At 44.8% G+C, this 14,255-nt stretch overlaps 1 protein-coding gene across 4 annotated transcripts; it reads left to right on the top strand.

The window, feature by feature from the left end:
- Positions 1 to 225: 225 nt before the first annotated feature.
- fbxo15 (F-box protein 15) lies at positions 226 to 13,261 on the top strand. Of its 4 annotated transcripts, XR_015940720.1 has the most exons (12): positions 226 to 510; positions 813 to 990; positions 1,572 to 1,670; positions 2,545 to 2,649; positions 3,548 to 3,778; positions 4,877 to 5,068; positions 6,249 to 6,360; positions 7,553 to 7,635; positions 8,777 to 8,922; positions 9,798 to 9,922; positions 10,281 to 10,677; positions 11,159 to 13,261. XR_015940720.1 is itself a non-coding variant. In XM_088642185.1 (11 exons), exons 2-11 carry the CDS (start codon positions 857 to 859, stop codon positions 10,548 to 10,550), a joined length of 1,497 nt encoding a protein of 498 aa, XP_088498311.1. In that variant the 5' UTR covers positions 226 to 495; positions 813 to 856; the 3' UTR covers positions 10,551 to 11,552. The 4 variants fall into 4 exon arrangements, 3 of the variants coding, with proteins under 3 accessions (XP_088498311.1, XP_088498309.1, XP_088498310.1); XM_088642185.1 differs by having other exon boundaries at positions 226 to 495; positions 10,281 to 11,552; XM_088642183.1 differs by having other exon boundaries at positions 10,281 to 11,552.
- Positions 13,262 to 14,255: the final 994 nt, after the last annotated feature.

The following is a 14,255-nucleotide window of genomic DNA, read 5'->3' as shown; positions in this document are numbered from 1 at the left end:
TGATACTCCATTGTAAATGCAAATAATTTGTTATAACTATCATTAAACCTTAATTATGTCTTCTCCACTGATTTTTTTTATTATTTGTTGAATTGGTGACTTTATACAAGAAGATGTCTCTTGCTCCACATAAACGGAAAGACAGCTTCTAAAAAAAACACACAGAAACCAGAAACAGCACGCAAACACTTCAATGTGTAATACAGTAGCCGCGTCACGTCACCCAGTTGGAGTTGCACGTCTGTGGGTGTCTCCATTCAGAATATACTGTATACGAGGCGTTTTGAGGTCCTTGTGTATGTAAAGTGCTATATAAATGTAGTATTATTGGATGGGTGGCACAATTGTAAGTATCTGGATCGTGAAAATGAGACAAGAGGTGCACAATCCGACACGGATAAATTGTTAGTACTCCGGACCAGAAGGCGGCAGACTCGCTGTACAGAATCACTTTTAACAAATACGCAGGATTTTCTGCGGCTGCATACTGCTGAGGTACCTGCATGGGCGGTCAGTTTTCCGAAGTTTGGGATATTATTATCGCGCTGTAACACGTCTATCTGTAATGTTATATATTACAAACATATTAACAGTAATTCCTGTTAATAAGTATACAAAGTATAAAGTTTAGCACCTAAAGTTTGGCATTCAGTAGCATTTCATAGCTTATCGCTGGAAGATTAAACTCACTCCTTTTACGCGCGCTGGCGCATTGGAGGAATAAGGAATAATAGGCTGTTAGTGTTAAGACAGTTTATGTGAAGTTATTTAAAGTCGTGTGTGCGCAGCGAGTGTCTCGACGTTTCTTGCAGACTTTGCCTGCCGGCGAGCGAGCGGCGTGCGCGAGTGTGTTGCCATGGCGACGGGACGCGGCCGGGTCTTCCGGAACTACAGGCTGGGCTTGGAGAGGCTGCGGAGCAGCGGCGGCGCGCCGCGCGCCGGTCCGCACGAGCGCCCGCAGGCGCCTCCCAGAAGCCCTCACAACAGCAGGTAGAGGTTTGTAATACTTGCCGCTGCATATTAAGGCTTCAGACCACGCTCAAACTCTACCAGCTATGTGATTGACCAGACAAATAAAATTCTGCTCAGCAAATAATCTGCACTTCATCCAGATGAAATCCAGTCACATCATCTCCCCCCTAGAGTTCTGGAGCTATCCCACACTCCAGTGAGCGAGTGGCACCAAACCGCCCATCAGGCGGTGAGCAGTCGATAACATACTGGTGCATTCCTACAGGTCGTCCATCACTGTCTGTGTGGGTCACCAGTCTGCATGAGCGGCCATTCACTTTCAAAGGGCTGTCCACTCTGCCTGTCAGGAACATGTAGTTTTCCAGTTCAGCATTCTCATTCATTATCTGTGTTTGGAATTAAGCTTTTTGTAATTTTTTGCAAATCTGGGGCAAAGTGCATTTTTAGGCAATAAGATAATGAAAATGATAGAGATTGACTGGGCAAAACACTGTCCTCAAGGCAAACCAGGTGGAGCTGCAGCACAGATGTCCTTGGGGTGTTACCATGTTGGAAAAGTTTGCTTTTTTTCCCTCAAACCCTTCTTTGTTGCTTTCTAGCCAAGTAACTCCCAAAGTGTTGCCTTCCAAGCCAAAAGCATGTGGAAGACCCAAAATCTGCAAAACCCCTGCTGCAACTTCTCAAGTCCACATTGAAAGGCAAGTCAAAAAGAGCAGAAGTGCACCGTTTCCAGCTGTGATCGGCTGCATCTTCTGTGTCACAGAACATAACTTCGAAGGGTTATACCGTTCAAATCATCAAGGCTCTCTTCCAGTATTTATTTCTGCAAAACTCTAGTTATTTGACGTACTTCAGACTGCTGCATCAGAGCTCCTTGGTCCTCCTGGGTTTGATTCTTGCTTGGTGAGAGAGAGAGTTTATTTGTCCTGTCTCTCGGGCCACGCGCAGTACAATAGACAGCACCACACAAAGTGCACTGTGCTTCATAAAATAATGAGAGTCGCAGGGAAGCAACATGCACAGCACAGTTTGCATGTTCTCCCTGTGTTCATGCAAGCCTTTGCCAGGCGCTGGAGTTTTCTTCCGCCTTCCAAAATCAGCCCCTGCCCCTGCCCCTGTCACCACCCCTTGCTCTGTCCCTGCCCCTCCATCTGCCCCTGCCCCTGCCCCTGTTCCTGTTCTACCCCCACCCCTGTCACCACTCCTGCCCCTGCCCCTGTGCACAGACCAGGATATTTGTTTGCAGACCTTCAGGATACAACTTCATTTTCTGTCTGGCCTGGATTGAACACTATCTGGCTATAGGGTTTAGTAACTTGAAATTCTGTGCTTGATTTTTTTATAGCTATTATAGCCATTGTTTTTAGACTTCTCATGTACTTAAACTGTTGTCATGAAACTGAATATTAATGAACAACTTGCTGTCATTACTGAATTAATCATCCTGGTCTGGGTCCAGGAATTTCCTTTTTCTCATAGAAATATTTAATAAAAATGGATTTTGAAGGAAGTTGCTTAGGTACGTATTTGATTAACTTTGCTCATTTTGTTTTTATTCTTTGTTTTTATTAGCCTGCCTTCTGAGATGCTGTTGAAGATTTTAGCCTATGTAGATGCAGCTTCTTTGCTCTGTATGGGCAGTTTGAACAAGAGGTTTCACACTCTGGTGAATGACAAGTAAGGATTACTCGAGTGTCGCCCAGTTCTTCTTGCTAAAACCCCACTGGTCCCAGTACTTACAGTGCAAGACACCAAACCCTGTGTATGTGTGTACGCCGTCATTCTCTTATGTACAGGACATTGTAATTTAAGTAAGACTCATGTGTTAATTAAAAAGCACACTGTAGGGTGATTCCATATAAGTGAAAATCAGGTAGGATTGAAAATGCTAATTTTGTCTCTAGCTTTAATTGGTCATGGAAAAACAGGTCACTTAATTGGAGCTTTTGTGTGTCTTAGATCCAAGCTGCTTGGGTTTACCATAGATTGCAAAATGAGCCTTGCTATTTACTGTATCTTTCCCATACAGATTTCACTGTGAGTGCTGGAACACAGAGGAGACGTTCTCCTCTAAGCAATAGCAATATCTTTCACTTGCATATTATCGTGCTATCTTTCTTTTCTTTTCTTGGATTTTTAATACAAATGAATAATGATTTAGGCCATGTTGCATCTTGCTTCACTGTGAAGGGATACTCTGCAGTGGACCAGTATCCTTCAGTGCTTGGGTTTTAACTCCCTGTTTTTTTTTTACTTATCCGTTGATGGAGATGACATAAGTTAAAAAATGACATGTCATGGTTCCACAGCACGAGTACGTTTAGCAAATAAAGAGTCGAAAGCAGGCTGTTCTGTAGCGATCAAGAAGTCAGTGCTTACTTGTGCAGAGAGCTTTGAAGTTTCTACCACACAGAGAGACCTGAAGTGTCGATCCAGGCCTGGCCCTGGTGTAGCTCCTTGAAAAGCAACAGGGACGGGCTCGGGGTTGTCTGTCTCTGTCTCGTACACTGTGGTCTCTGTCTTCCCCACGGACGCCAGGCGTACCCGGCTCTGTGTTTGTTTCTCGGTTTCTTAGCTCTCTGTGGTACCGGCTGTATTCGAGGGAGTGGGGGGCACAGAAGTGGAGGCCCTCCGATGAGGTGGCGGAGGCTCTGGGCGCGGCCTCCGTCAGCGAGCGGCCGGACGGGTACTGGAAGAGGCTGTACTTGAGGAAGGTGGCGGTGAGGAGTGAGAACAGGTGGAGGAGCCAGCTGAAGGCCGTCAGCCCCTACACGGGCCTGCCCAGCCACACGGAGCAGGTGCTCAGGTGAGCGGGCATGGGGCCTCAGCACCAGGGTTAGAGCCCCCTGTACTACTGGACTGGGGCCTCAGCACCAGGGTTAGAGACCCCTGTACTAACTGGACTGGGGCCTCAGCACCAGGGTTAGAGACCCCTGTACTAACTGGACTGGGGCCTCAGCACCAGGGTTAGAGACCCCTGTACTAACTGGACTGGGGCCTCAGCACCAGGGTTAGAGACCCCTGTACTAACTGGACTGGGGCCTCAGCACCAGGGTGAGAGACCCCTGTACTAACTGGACTGGGGCCTCAGCACCAGGGTTAGAGACCCCTGTACTACTGGACTGGGGCCTCAGGACCAGGGTTAGAGACCCCTGTACTTACTAGACTGGGGCCTCAGCACCAGGGTGAGAGACCCCTGTACTAACTGGACTGGGCCCTCAGCACCAGGGTGAGAGACCCCTGTACTAACTGGACTGGGGCCTCAGCACCAGGGTTAGAGACCCCTGTACTAACTGGACTGGGGCCTCAGCACCAGGGTTAGAGACCCCTGTACTAACTGGACTGGGGCCTCAGCACCAGGGTTAGAGACCCCTGTACTACTGGACTGGGGCCTCAGCACCAGGGTTAGAGACCCCTGTACTAACTGGACTGGGGCCTCAGGACCAGGGTTAGAGACCCCTGTACTAACTGGACTGGGGCCTCAGCACCAGGGTTAGAGACCCCTGTACTAACTGGACTGGGGCCTCAGCACCAGGGTTAGAGACCCCTGTACTAACTGGATTGGGGCCTCAGCACCAGGGTTAGAGACCCCTGTACTAACTGGACTGGGGCCTCAGCACCAGGGTTAGAGACCCCTGTACTAACTGGACTGGGGCCTCAGCACCAGGGTTAGAGACCCCTGTACTAACTGGACTGGGGCCTCAGCACCAGGGTTAGAGACCCCTGTACTACTGGACTGGGGCCTCAGGACCAGGGTTAGAGACCCCTGTACTAACTGGACTGGGGCCTCAGGACCAGGGTTAGAGACCCCTGTACTAACTGGACTGGGGCTCTCCAGGACCAAGATTGAAGGCCTCTGCTATAAAGTAAGTGAATGCCTATTTACCTCTTTTAAATCCTTCAGGAGCCTGCACGTTACATGGGAGATCTCAATACTGGACAAGAGAGGACGAGAGACCACTTTTGAGCAGTCCTACGCCTGCTTTTTTGAGTCCTCTGTTGCTGTGTGTTGGAGAAGCACGTGCTGGCCGTTTCTCAAGAATGTCTCCACGCTGCAGCTGCACGGAGTTGCACGCGATGGGCCTGTGAGCAGGAGGTGAGGCATGTCTCCCCCTCAGTGCACAACATTACACCACCTTCATTAATCTGGACGTGAGGTCGGCTCCCATCCTGAATAGCACTCTGTCACCCTGACCTTCATTCTTAATGACTTCACAGGCAGAGGACGCCTGGCTGCCTGGTGGCATTTTTCTTCATTCACTGCAGCACTGTCTCACGCTTCTAAATTCTTCCTGCTCTTTAAGTCAAACTGGTGGGGTAGAGCTCTCATTTCGGAGCTAACAAGGATTCATGGAGGCCCATGTCTACGCGTGCTGTTCGAGCCTTAGAGGTTCCATTTGGAAATGATTCGAAAGGTGGCGATTGCCAGAATGAAGTCTCATCTGCCTGCAGTGGCCAGAAAGGCCAGATAATACAGACATTTGATGGGTATTAAATGTTATCAACTCTTGACTTTCTGTCTATGCAGGGCTATTATTATTTGCCTATCTATTTGCCCATTATTATCTTCTAACCTGCCATACACAGAAAGCAGTTTGTTGTCTATATTACCAGTTACAAAAAGATAAAACTGATATTCAACACAAGAAAGGAGGCTATTCATCAACATCATCTGGTAATTAGTAAGTAATTGACCTGAGGGTCTTATCCAGTTGCTTCCTGAAAGAAGCCAGGATGTCAGTTTCAACAGCACTGCTTGTTAGTTTGTTTCATTCTCCCACAACACTTTCTGTAAACATGTGCCCCCCCCGTACAAGATCTTCAAGGATATTCAAAATCGTCACAGACATTGGCGGATTAAACAATGTAACACAAACCAGTAGTGGGAGCTACATTTACTGAGAACCAGGAGGGACTTCTGTACACCAAGGGCTGTGGGAGTATGGAACAAGCTGCCTAGACATGTTGTTAAAGCTGCTACTCTGGCTTCTTTCAACTAATAGCTGGATGAGGTTCTTGGATCAATTAACTACTAACTACCAAACAGGCCAGATGGACTGAATGGCCCCTCTTGTTTAGAACCCTTCTTGTGTTCTTGGATTTAAAATGGCTGTTTTTTAAACATGTCCCCTACAGCAGGGTGATGGTGTCTTGTCTCACACAGCTGCAGAATACACTACAGGATTCACAAGACCTGGATCATGAGATTTGAGTAGGAACAATAGTTGAGTGTTCTATAATAATATTCCTTTTGTCTTCACTTTGTCTGGCCGAAGATCTCTGGTTGCAAAATATGACCTGGATGGCGTTCGAGGAAAATTCATCGGCTCTGATAAGCTTGTCAACGTGCTGCATATTCCTCCGGGGCTCATTGTTGGAGTCTGGCGGGTATGTTTTCATTGTTTTTTCTTAATCTTGCATTTTTATTCTGATTTGTTTTCTACCTTTAGTTGATGTCTCCATTTCAAAAAGCCTTGTGCTGTGTGTAGTGGGGACTTGTAGTTTGGTACAGCCTACAGGGCCCGTATAGCCAGGCATGTCTGCTGAACCCCACTACATCTCGAATAGTAATCAATGAATCGTGCCTTTAATATTGACACTCAGATTTTCAGAATTGTTCAATGTAATTCGATGCTTAGAAGGACCATTTTGCTGACTGGTAGTTCTCTATATCAGGTATGTGGCCCTTCAGAAGTATTGATAATGATAGTAAATAGTAATAATGACCACAGAGAGTCAGGACCTCAGTTTTATGTCTCAACCAAAGGACGGTGCATTTTTTAGGACCCACACAGACTGCAGGGTGAGAGCGCCCCCTACTGGCCCCACTAACACCTCTTCCAGCAGCAGCCTTAGCTTTCCCAGGAGGTCTCCCATCCAGGTACTGGCCAGGCTCACACCTGCTGAGCTCCAGTGGGTTGCCAGCTGGGAGCTGCAGGGTGATGTGGCTGCTGGCAAGTAGACGTATTGGAACAGTAAAGTCAGAAAGAATTTTCTCCACCAAAATACAGCAGACACGCCGAACAGAAGATGTTGGAAAAGCATGGGGTATGAGATTGAGAATGAGGTAGAAATGGAGGAAATTACATTTTTAGTCAGGATTTATCCCTGTAGTTAGTCTAGCCATTTTGTAACATTTACTTTTAGATGTCTTTGCTTGTTGATTTTGTTCTCATGGTTTTATGGGAGGTGATGATGAAGGTTCGGGGAAAAAGAGTACCCCCTGGTGCACAGGGGTTCTCAATCCTGACAAGCCCCAGTCCAGTCAGTCTTGAAGATCCCGTGCTCCTGGCCCAAGGCAGTCCCAGTCAATTTGATTAATGAGAGCTCGACCGAAAGGGTCTATAAGACTGACTGGATGGGAGCCGGTCTGGACCTGGATTGGTCCTGCTGTTCTTCTGATGGAGGTGAGTGTGGTCAAGTAAGAATCAGGTAGGCTGTTTGGAAAAATCTGCATCCGACTGCCATCAAGTCTGCATTTTGATGTCCTTGACAGCAAATACACAGAGAATCGGTTCAGGACCAGCAGTGGTAGAGAGATGGGAAGTGATGAGGTTTGATTGTCTTTTTTCTTGTGCAGGGGCAGATGTCAATAGCCTTCTTCATGGTAACCCTTCACTTTCACAAGTTAGTGGAAAGAAGCATCCTGGGAACCTCTGTATGGTAAAGATTCTCTTTACTCTGTTTCCTTTTTAAAAACGTAGCTGGGTTCTGTGGAACTGAAGTGCTGTTGTGAAATGGCACCAATACCAAGCAGATTATCATCAGGAAATGAAGACAACTTTATTTAGGTAATAACTTAATAGAGTCTATTGTCTATTGTATTAAATTCTTAAAGCTAATGTTACAACGAACCATGATGAAATAATATGCAGTAATGTGATCAGGCAAAACGAGTAACTGTCGTTGTACTCATAGCTCAAGAATTCACAGTAAAAGCACTTATGATGCGTCTGTAGTAGATCATAGGTAGTCAGGGAAAAGTGGAACAATTCAAAAACAGGATTTGCACTGAAGGTTGAAAATGCTCCTTTTGCAAAAACAATTGAGCTGTTGGGATACTAGCTCAGAGAAATGGAAGAGGATGCTTCGACGGGACCTGCTCTCTTAACATACAAGGGTGATTGGAGACTTCAGTAAGCTGCCCAGCCATGACGCTGAAGCCAAACAACTGGACGAGATCCTCCAGTCAGCACAAGAGTCACTTTCCTACACTCTTTTCTGTGGGAGTGTGGAACAAGCTGCCCAGCCATGTCGTTGAAGCCGATACCATGGCTATTTTCAAGACATGACGGGATAAGACCCTCAGATGGGCTGTTAATTACCTAACAACCCAGGTGGTTGTTCTCCTGTATTGACTGTGACTGCTCTTATGTTCCAATGCAGTGGAACTGTCTAGTTTTCTTAGAGCACTGCTGTGGCCTCCGCAACCGCGAGTAGTGTCTGCCTGTGTGTTTCTTCAGTCTGACCTTGTCTGGAGGCTTTTAGTGTGCCTACATCTCCCTTCAGGCCTGATACATTTTATTTTGGGCCTATAAGAATGTTATTTAATTCTGGAGCCTGTATGTTTTTTCCTGCAAGGCAGTGCTATATACAGTATGTTCTCCTGAAGCCAGGAGAAAGTGTCTGATTTGGGAGTAAATCCTGGGCTGTTCATTCACTCTGCACCACACCATAACAAAAATACAATTGTTTTTAATTTTTTGTGTTTCATTTGGCATGATTTTTTTTCCAGTGCCCTAATATTAGGGCAACATTTAATGTTGTCAGATCCATCCCAATGCTTTTGTGTCTCTCGATACAGCCCCTACACAGCACCAGTAGAGAGGTGTCCTTTTGATGATGTTGACCCCAACTATGGTCTCCATGGTTACACACTGCACATCTCACTTCACAGCAGTGTAAAGCAAATGATGTCTGGGCATTTCACCCATTTGTTCTGCAGGAAAGGTAAAGTTTTTGTTTTGTAGGTAAATGTTAAAACTTTAAACATTTTTTAAGGAAGCATCTTCTGTACACAATTTATAATCAGGTGTATATCAGGTTTAGTTCACAAGAACTAACTAATATAATTTAACTTTCTGATCATTTAGTTTAAAAGGAAAGGAAACTTATTCCTGGGATGTGTTTTTATTTTCATCTTAAGGAACCTGTTCCTTAGTGCTTTGTTTTACTTGGTTTCATTTTTATTTCATTTCTGTCAGTGCAAGAATAAACATGATTTAGCTGTAGAACCTCTCTAGCATTATTTGCTTTCTCATATGAAATTTCGAATCTGTACTACTTTTTTACAGATTGTTTTTCTGAGCTGAGTCGTGACAGCCAGTTGTGTGTTTTTTACATCTCTGTTTGGAGCTGCAATCTCAGTGAACCCTACGACCGCACAAGGGGGAAATTGATTAAGTTCAGACAGACTCCTCCCACTCATCCACCTTCCAGCCAATCATCTTTTAACATGTCACAGCAGCCCCACCCCATACTGGAAGATCAGCTCCAATTGGAGGAGAGGCATGTCCTACACTGGCAACACCGCCTGCCTGCTAGCACCCAATAGACCATGTGGTGGCACTGGCTGACATATCCCACCATGCCACTTAGGAAATTCTTGTCAGTGTTGGCTAGTGACCTAACCCAGATTAGGTCGCACAATTGGTGATTCCAAATCAGGTGGGTGTGTAACAAAATTAATCAGTGGGGGACATTCCTTTAGCTAGAGGAATATACATGGCCGCTCATGTATGTTTTATATACAGTGAAACAAAAAGCTTTTTTAAATTAAGTTAAAATCATGGCTATGGCTAAGACAATTTGTGTTTTGTTTTCAGATCAGATCCGCAATGGGTTTATACCATTGAAGGTGATCAGGAGGAATGACATGTCTCAACACACTTCCATCTCTGGGAAAATCAACACGCCCTGGAAGACTGAGGTTTTAGAGGGAATTATCCAGGTAAATGTTTTAAACTGCATAATAGCATAACAACGAAGTGTCTTACGATCTTCAAGAAACAGATGGATGAGATTCTCCAGTCAAGGCAAGAGTCACTTCTTCATGCAGAGGGTTGTGGATATATGGAATAAGCTACCATTTCATGAAAAATTCATCTCTGCAGCCATAAATAAGTATGGAATGAGCCATTGAGCTACGTTTTCAAAGCCCTGGTGTCTTTCAAGAAATGGCCTCGATAAGAACATCGTAACAGTTAACAAGAGGAGGCCCTTTGGCCGGTCTAGAATTTAATTGACCTTGTGTCAGTGACGCACAGCAGGCCCACGGTTTGTGTCCTTTCCATGCTGTTTCCCTGCAGAACTGCTGTATGGTGAGCCTGACCCTTCTGGACGAAGCGCAGAACCCGTTCTGGTGTGTCAGCACCCCGGTCTCCCTGCAGCTGTCCAGCCAGGAGTCGGTGTCGTATGACTACATGGGGGAGAACTATGTGGTCAGTCATGGGGACGCGGACGGCAGGGTCCTGATGGAGCTGGTGTGGCTGGAGGAGCAGGGCCAGTTCTTCCTGGTGCACCTGGTGGTTTCCATGGCCACCGAGAAGGTCAACAAGCACTTTGGAAGAGAGTACTGACTGACGCCGGAGACGGGAATCCGATGACGCCGCCGAGGCAAAAGAGAATCAAAACCCGCGAAGGGCGCTCTTCCGGATCGGAGGCGAGGCGAGCGAGGATCGCGGCATACCTTCGTTTCAGTCAGGAGTGGGTGTAAACCTTTTTGTTGTTGTTTCAGTTTCTCGAAATTTGAGTTCTCCAATTCCTTTGCTTTCAGTTCAGGACACAAAGGCAGCGAGCCGGGGGGGGGGGGAGAAATAGATCGGTCTGAAAATGTTAATGGCAATAAAGCCGATCTTCTCGTGTCGAATTTCAGCGTTTTTTGGCATGACTGACGTCGCATCAGTTGCTAGACTTCACATAGGAACCGTGATGCCCACAAAAAACTATATTTGACATGTAAGGAGAAATAAAAATAGGAATGTTCCCAAAGTAAGTGTGTTTTGGAAAACTCCTTAAGTTTTGCGAAAGGTACTCATAGGTGTCAAATATGATCCTGTCTTTGGAAAGGCTTTCGAAAAATCCTTACGTATGTACTGTACACTTTGTATTGTGTCTGTGTATCTTTAGAGGCTGTGTCAAGAATCTTTAAAAGCTACCAAACACTGAGTATTCACAATGTGTTTAGGTCACTTTTTTGCCCTACCAAAGCTTAAAGTACCCGAAGAGGTGAAGGAAAAGGAAGGAGAAGGAAAGAGGGTCAGGGGACTCAGGATTTTGGAGAAAAAAAAGGGAAGCAGAGCCATTGGATGAGATACAGGAAGGGGGAGAAGATGGGGAGAGCTTATGAGGATTGTCAGTGGACTAAGTGGCTGATTGAAAATAAGAACATTTGTCAGGTGCGAGAGCTGAAGAGCAGGAGGAGCGCTGGAGATGCAAGGCAGCAGGCAATTTAGATCTGCGATTCTTTTTAGCCAGGCACAGCTGGATTCTGGCACAGCAGAGCTTGGGGGAGATCCAGGGAATACGCTGTGTAATATAGGGAAAAGGGTCATTTTAATTAAAAAAGTTTTAGCAGATTATACGTAAGTTTTGTTTAATGAAACTAAACAGTCCCAACATATCCTACAGTGAACAAAATTATTATAATTATGTGATCAAGCTTTACAGCCATTTTTACAATGTAGTGGTTTAGGTAATCACCACTGCAAACTGCTAAATATTCATGTAATTGCTGTCGCAATAAGATGCTAAAAGTGTATTTCTTGGTTATTAAGATTCCATAATGCAAAAGGTAATTTTCACATTGGCAAGACTCCAAATTGATACTTCGCTCAGAAATCCTTCTTGTGTTATGAATTTAATAAGATTGTAATCCTGAGTGGTTCTGACAGAAAAACAGTGCATAATGTTCATCGTGATGATGGCCTCATGCTGCTCAGACATTAATTTAACAAACACCCCCCAATTCTATGCCTTTATCCAGCTACAGACACGTATTTCCAGAAAAGGTGAATTTCTGGTGGTGAAATGATATAGAGATCACCCACAGTCTAGAGTATCTCGTATTGTTGGCCACCAGGTCTACACAACTTTAAGTGAAACATTACTTTTTATTCTTAGTATATGTGTTAAAGCTTTTTATGTTGTTTCTATTAGCAGAATTTCTAGAATTTGTGGCAAAAGGATTCTAAAAGATCCTCGTAGTGCATACTTGCTTATTATTAGTGCATAACATTCAAAGATATGTATGAAAAATAATATAGATGATTTATAACATAATAAAACCAGTGCTTTAGAGACCTTGTTCACTGGTTCACAACAACAAACAGATTTCTAGTCCAGTTGTTAACAATGGAAAAACTCCAAGCTACTTATGTCTAAGGCAAGAAGTTATTTTGAGGCCAAATGTTTTCTATAAAAAGACAGCAAAACCAATCTGAATTTCACTGTCTTTAGAAGGTTAAGAAATGTCCATATGTACTTACAATTGTACTGTTTGGGTACAAGGAACACACATTTTCAACTTCTTCTGCTTGTCAAATAATCAATTACACAGGTATACCTAACCAATTAGGCAAATAAGTAGAGCTTATTAGCCCTTGGAAATGTCACTTCGGGTATCTCTTTCAGCAGTTAATATTTTAACACCCATGGTGTTTTTAGGGTAAAAATTGTAAAAGGTTTTCCCTTTAGTGTCCTAGGCTGTGTTTTCTACGCAATCTGAGGAAAGGGCTGCTAAATAAGGTAAGGGAAGTCTGTTCAGCAGTTCATTTCACATCATGCATCGATAACAACAGCAGGAGCACAAGATGCAACTTGGAATATTTACAAATTCAAAAAGGTTGCTAGGAAACCACATTCACCGGCCCAACAAGCAGATTTCAGAGGCAGCAATGAAATCATCAAAAAGTACAAGAATATTACTGCATAATTTTTTTCTTCTCCAGACTGTGAATATTAAAAAATGACATTCTATGTATGAAAATAAAGGGGAAAAAAAGCTATTTTAAAAGGATATTAAAAGATTTCTTCATAAAAGTAAAACAGCATGATCTTCTTTACCTTTGTCCATGTGCTCATGTAACCTTTGCATGCTCACTGACTGTCATGTTTCTGATTTGTTTTTATGAAAAGAATAACCTCACAAGAATGTGTCAGGCCACAGTAAGATTTATATACCCCCAGGGAGGATGGAACCTTAATCTAGCCATCTTCATTGCACCTGTGTTAAGTTTCGTTATTAGCATTCCTCCGTATGCTATTAAATGCAGTTCATAAAAATACAAAATTATGTGTATCTTTGTGGCTGTTTATTTCAACACAGATTTTCCTACATAATTACAGGGCCCTCCAGACTGATGGCAGATATGAATATGACAGAAAGAATGTAAAAACATTGAAAAGAATTGAATGAACTGGCTTCGTCACTCTGTTCTCCCCACTGAGAGCTGGTGTGTGGTGAGCGGACTGGCGCACTGTGGCTGCTGTCACATCATCCAGGTGGGGCTGCACACTGGTGGTGGTGGAGGGGATCCCCATTACCTGTAAAGTGCTTTGAGTGGAGTGCCCAGAAACGTGCAATATAAGTGTAAGGAATTATTATTATTAGGTGGTTAGTCATATGTGGATCCCCAGGCTGATTTAGTCAGTAGCTGGAGAATTTTGAGTGCTTGACTCAACCTTTGCCAATCATGCACATTTAACAGAGCCCAGCCTGGAGAAAACATGTCTTCACATCAAGCTCAGTTAACAGAAAGTGGATGTGGAGGTGATGTGGCTGTCATTTTGGCTCCAGGGTCTTATGCTGATTCAGGCTTTGTGGGCCTGTCTGTGTGGAGTTTGCGTGACTTTTCACTGGATCCTCCAACTCCCTTCCATCTCCTCCTAAATAAATGGTCTGATTGGCTTTTTGAAAGGGTGCCACGGTGTCAGAGAACTTCAGACAGAGCACTGTGGACAGGGCAAAGGCAAACAGAACACACTGGCACAAGAGTCTGTTGTGCCAGAGTTCATCCTGGTGTCAGTGGAGTGAAGCGATCAGAGAGCAGACGATGCCCCCCACTGGACAGGACATCACTCCATTTCAGGGATGACCACCCAGTGAACACTGGTCCTCACTTATACCACTGGGTGGACTGGAGCTACTGGGGTCAAGCACCTCACCCAGGATACACCAGCAGTGTCTGCAGGGGGTCACGAGTCCAGAGGCTTACCCAGTTCTCCACACTGTCCCAGTGTACGCTAGACTTCACAGAAGCATCTATCAGTATTCATTCACCAGT

Source organism: Lepisosteus platostomus, chromosome 8 (genome assembly GCF_059453375.1).
Source record: "Lepisosteus platostomus isolate fLepPlt1 chromosome 8, fLepPlt1.hap1, whole genome shotgun sequence".
NCBI lineage: Eukaryota > Metazoa > Chordata > Actinopteri > Semionotiformes > Lepisosteidae > Lepisosteus > Lepisosteus platostomus.
Note: the sequence above shows the minus strand (reverse complement) of the source record. Positions and strands in the feature narration are given on the sequence as shown.